Source organism: Urtica dioica, chromosome 2, assembly GCF_054948205.1.
Source record: "Urtica dioica subsp. dioica isolate 48M chromosome 2, U.dioica_male_clone48M_v1_H2, whole genome shotgun sequence".
NCBI lineage: Eukaryota > Viridiplantae > Streptophyta > Magnoliopsida > Rosales > Urticaceae > Urtica > Urtica dioica.
The window spans coordinates 33,363,768-33,368,943 of NC_142757.1; the positions used below are offsets into that span (position 1 = coordinate 33,363,768).

A 5,176-nucleotide genomic window follows, 5' to 3' on the forward strand; every position below is an offset into this window, starting at 1 on the left:
TGAGGAGAGGATCGGCGGAGGACAGCGGCGGGAGAGGACAGCGGCGGCGGAGGACGGCGGAGGAAATAAAATCGGTTTTTAATTTGGGGATTTAGGTCTGAAATGGGGAGAACTGAAATGGGGAAAACTGAACGCGCGATCTGGTATTTAAAGACATTTACCGACGATTTTTTCGTCGCTAAATGTTTAAATTTCGTACCTAAATGAACTTAGCTTTTCAGTTCATAACCAGGCTTTTAGCGACGACTATATCGTCGCTAATAGTTTTCTTATACATTTAGCGACCATAATATCGTCGCTAAATCATTTCGTTTTAATTAAATTGGAGGGATTTTTCCCTATTTAAAAGTCGTTAAAATTCCAAATTAATTCGAAATCATTTTGCGACGATTATATCGTCGCTAACTGTATTGTGACGACACAAAATATTTAGCGACGATAATATCGTCGCTAAATTATTTCGTTTTAATTAAATTGGAGGGATTTTTCCCTCTTTAAAATTTAAAATTAATTCTAAATTATTAGCGACGATATTATCGTCGCTAAATGAATTCAAAACAATTTAGCGACAATGATATCGCCGCTAAATATTTTCCCGTGAACTTAGCGACGAAAAAAAAGAATTAGCAACGATAATATCGTCGCTAATTATCTTTGCCGCCAAACTTTAAAAGTTTTGGCACCAAATAATCAGCGACGAGAATTTCGTCGCTAAAAGCATGATTAGCGACGATTAAGTCGTCACTAATAGTTTCGTAGCTAAATGTCATATTTCTTGTAGTGTCGACTTCGTTCTGACTTTAGGGTTAAACTTGCCCCAGATGTGTCCGAATTTTGTCAGGATGGTGATGGATCTGATAGTAGTGGCCCATGAGGAAAAAGTCGAACTTACATTGATGGATTAAGTCCGTCTTTGTGTTGTTAAGGCGAATTCGAAACACGATCCAAAGTGTTTCTATCTTTCGAGGGCTGCAGGCAAGGGAGTGATCTCGGGCCTGCCTTCGAAAGATAAATTTTAGGGGAGGCGATATTCTTACTTCGCCGTAAACGAGCATTCACTCGGGGATCAAACTCGTTCTTTCTCCTCGAAGTGGACGAGCTCGCCGAGTATGCACAAAAGTTTAATTTTTTCTATTTTTCTATTTATGTTTTGTAGGTTAGTGAGATAAACTAACATTTATCTGTTCTATTTTTCAGAAAAGATCAAGGCGCCATCTCAGGGAGCAGTGTTCGCCGAGAAGCTCTCGATACTGTAGGAGGGCGAAGTAGAGTGGTCAAATTTTACTTCTTACAGGTTCATTTTGGCCAAGCTTTGGCCTTGCCCACCAGCTCCTTTAGAAGATTTTAAAGAAGGTTAGTTCGACAAACTCAATTTCGTCCTCTTTCTTGCGGTCAATTGCGTACGTGCCATTTTGATCAATTTTTTATTATTATTATTATACATCATTTTTTATTGGCAATTAGACATAGTGGACAATATGAATACCCCGATCAGTGCTCGCGAGGCGAGGAACCAAAAGAAGGGGGGCTGCTTCGACTTCGACCCCAACTCCGTCTGTCCCTGTCAACGATCCCGAGGTTGAAGTGACCGAGGTTCGTTTGACGTCCGAGATCCTGGTCATTCTGGTGCCTTCTGACAAGGTACCTGAGACGACCGAGGTTGCTCCGACGGACGTCCAGGAAGCCGAAGCCCCCGGGGCCGAAGAAGATCGAGCCCCCGGGGCCGAAGAAGATCGAGCCCCCAGGGCCGAAGAAGATCGAGCCCCCGAAAGGGCCGAAGAAGATCGAGCCCCCGAAAGGGCCGAAGAAGATCGAGCCCCTGAGAGGGCCGAGGTCGTGGCGGCGCCCAAAAAAATAAAGATGCCGGCGAATCGGATCTCTGAGGGCAGAACCCCTAAAGAAGGGGAGAAAAGGAAGAAGAAGAAAAAGAAAGATCCAGTCCCCGACCTCGTCGGTAGGGATGAAGAAGAGCCTACCCCCGAGGCCCCCGCGACCGTGGTGGCTCGGGCGGACAAGGGCAAGGCGGCAGCGGAAGGAAGCAGTTCTTCATCGAAGTCGAAATCTGGAGGCCGAGCTGATTCCTCCCCGTCTGCATCCCGGAAGAAGAAGCATACCATCAACTTTCACTATGCGCAGGATCACATGATGTGCGATGGTATCTACTCTTTGGCGGGGTTTCTTCGTCACCTGACTTGTTCCGGCATGGGGCTTCTGAAAGTCTCTGAGCTCGCCGAGGCGGATTGGTACAGGATGATGGCTTCAGCCATAACTGGGGTGAGTATTTTCATTTTTATTTTATATATAGCCGACCTGTTATACTTTGAGGAATTTTTTATGGAACTTGTTACGGTCGAACTAATGGAGAGCTTGGTTAATTTCAGCTGTCCACCCAACTTAACCGAGGTGTTTTTCGCTATGAAAAGCGTCTTCATGATGCTAAGGTTGAGCAGGAAAAGCTCACCGAGGTTCACAAGGGGATGGAGTCTCTACAAGCCGAGCTCCAGGGCATGAATGACAAGAGCGCCACCCTTCAGGACGATCTTCTAGCTAAGGATGCTATCTTGGAGAGGTCGAATGGTAAGATTGAACGCCTTCGCGGAAAAGTTCAATTCTTATATGTCGATATCGATGATAAGAAGGAGAAGATCAAGGGATGGGCGGCCCGTTCCAACGATTTTGAAAGAGAGAGCAAAAGATTGGCGACCGATCTGGCGGCTCGGGACAAAGAGCTGAAGGACGCTCTCAAGGAGCTTACTCGGATGAGGAGGACAGCGAAGGCGGAGCGGGATCGTGCGGTGCATGCGGCGAAGAAGGTGACTTCACTGCGATACAGGGAGCACATTCTCAAGTACCGTGCTCAGAAAGAAAAGACAGACGAGGCCATCCTTTTCCTTAAAAAACTTGAGCAGTGCCGGGGAAATAGGGAGCTGATCTCGGAGGCGTTGAAAGGTGAGATCTCGGACTGAGCGGACGAGATGAAAGATACCGAGGACGACATCACCCAGTAGGAGGCCGACTACGCGGCCATCGCCATCCCCGAGGTCGAGGACGTCCCTTTCACTCCCTACTCGGACCGATCTCCTGCCGATGCCTCCACAGCCGATGATGAGACCGTCGTCATTGATGAGCATGGATCCATGCTCAATCAGACTGACGAGGTCTTGAACTCTATCCCCGAGGAGAACGAAAATGTGGCGGCATTTACGCCTACTCCCGAGCGAGCCGGTGCCGAGGTTCTGCCCCAAGACCAAGTCTAAGCTCCTCTTTTCTACCGGCGAGGGTTTTACCCCCTTCTTTTTTTTTTAATATTATGAATTTATTCTCTCGTAATTTTCGGTAATTTTTTGGGCCCGTGTGTTTTGGGCGAAGTTTTTATTGTTTTTTATACAATTATAGGGGGCTTCGGTACCTCTATTTTATATTTGGATTATTTTTATTATTATATTTTATGCAATGCAATTTCATTTCTTAGAATTTGCCAAGTCCTTTAGCTCGCCAAATTTTCTTTTGCATGCATAAGTGTTCATATTTTGTCTGTCATTCAGTCCGTCGAACCGATCTGAATGTGTTTAAAGTATTATTTAGTTTGCAACCGAAATAACTTGAATTTGCAAAATCTGTTAAGTCTTTTAGATCACCCGTACTCGGTCTAAAATGTTTCCCTTAAAGATTTCAGAGAATTCGCTAAGTCTTTTAGATCGTCAGAAATCTAAAACACTTCCCTTAGGCCGAGGCTCCGTATTGATTCGTCGTTCAAAATCTTTCAAGTTGTTCGGATCGCTACCTGCCGAAACGTTTCCCTTTAGATTTGAAGCCGAAGTCCGCGAATAAATTTCGTCAAGATTTTGTTAAGTCTTTTTGATCGTAAGAGATCTAAAAAGTTTCCCTTAAGATTTTCGGAAGAGGTCGACCTTTCGGAGTGCGACCTCCGATCTAGATGATGATGTGAGATTTTGGATCTCGCCAGAGACATCGTGGGGTATTTGCATTATCGACCTAGTCCGAGGTCGGGTTATCGGCCGAGATGCGAGCTCCGTAGCTCAAATTTTTTTTTTATCTCTTCTTTTTTTCCCTTTCCATTCTTTTGGCGAAAGAAGGGGGTTCTAAGAAGCGGGGGACTGTACCTTTGTAAAGAAAGGCTGCCTATGTACCCTTATGCAGGGATCAAGTCGGACGTAGCTCGATTCTTACTGGTTTTAACAGTAGTATTTTTTTAGGTTCGAGACGTTCCATGATCTTAAAAACGGGATTCCGTTGAGTGTTTCAAGTTCATAAACGCCGGGGTATGCTACTTTGGTGACCCTATAGGGACCTTTCCATTTCGCTCCAAGCTTTCCAGCGTTTGCCTCGGCAGTGTTTTGGAAGATTTTTCGGACGACCAAGTCCCTTACGTCAAATCTTCTTGTGTTAACGTCTTTATTATAGAATCTGGCGATGGATTGCCAATAACGGGATAGACGTGCTAGGGCTGAATCCCGCTTTTCCTGTACAAGGTCTAAAGCATCGCATAGTGCCTCATCATTTTTTGGCTCATCCTCAGGTGCGTGCATTACCCTAAGGGTTTGCACCTGGTGCTCGATTGGGATGACAGATTCGACTCCATGGACGAGGGAAAACGGAGTTTCCCCTGTCGGCCTCCGCGGACTAGTTCGGTAAGCCCATAGCACACCTGGCAACTCTTCTGCCCACCGCACTTTCTTGGCGTCGAGCCTTTTCCTTATGGAATCTACTATGGTCTTGTTTGTAGCTTCCGCATGTCCATTTCCTTGAGGATATCGTGGTGTTGACATCCTTACCTCAATGTTATTGTAGAAGCAAAAGTTTCTGAATTTTTTAATATGAACTGTGACCCGTTGTCCGTTACGATCTCGTGGGGGGGTTCCATGTCGACAAATTATATTTTTCCAAATGAATGATGTGACGTCGACATATTTTATCAAGACGAATGCGCCTGCTTCGACCCAATTGGAAAAATAATCTGTTAATATTAGTAAAAATATTACTCCGCCAGGGGCGACCAGCATTGGTCCCATGATGTCCATAGACCATTTCATGAATGGGTATGGCGCCGAAATAGAGGACAACTCTTCCGCGGGTCTTTTTATGTTAGGGGCATGGCATTGGCATTGATCGCAGCGGTGCGAATGCACCTCGTAATCTGCCAACATGGTCGGCC

General features: G+C 45.6%; 1 protein-coding gene across 1 annotated transcript; it reads right to left on the reverse strand.

Moving 5' to 3' along the window:
- Positions 1-4,196: 4,196 nt before the first annotated feature.
- Positions 4,197-4,790, reverse strand: LOC149404453 (uncharacterized). The gene has a single exon (XM_089607531.1). The coding sequence runs from the start codon at positions 4,788-4,790 to the stop codon at positions 4,197-4,199; it is 594 nt and encodes a 197-aa protein (XP_089463657.1).
- Positions 4,791-5,176: the final 386 nt, after the last annotated feature.

Coding starts and splice junctions, on each gene's coding strand:
- LOC149404453 (XM_089607531.1), bottom strand. CDS start 4,790: ATGTCAACACCACGATATCCTCAAGGAAATGGACATGCGGAAGCTACA.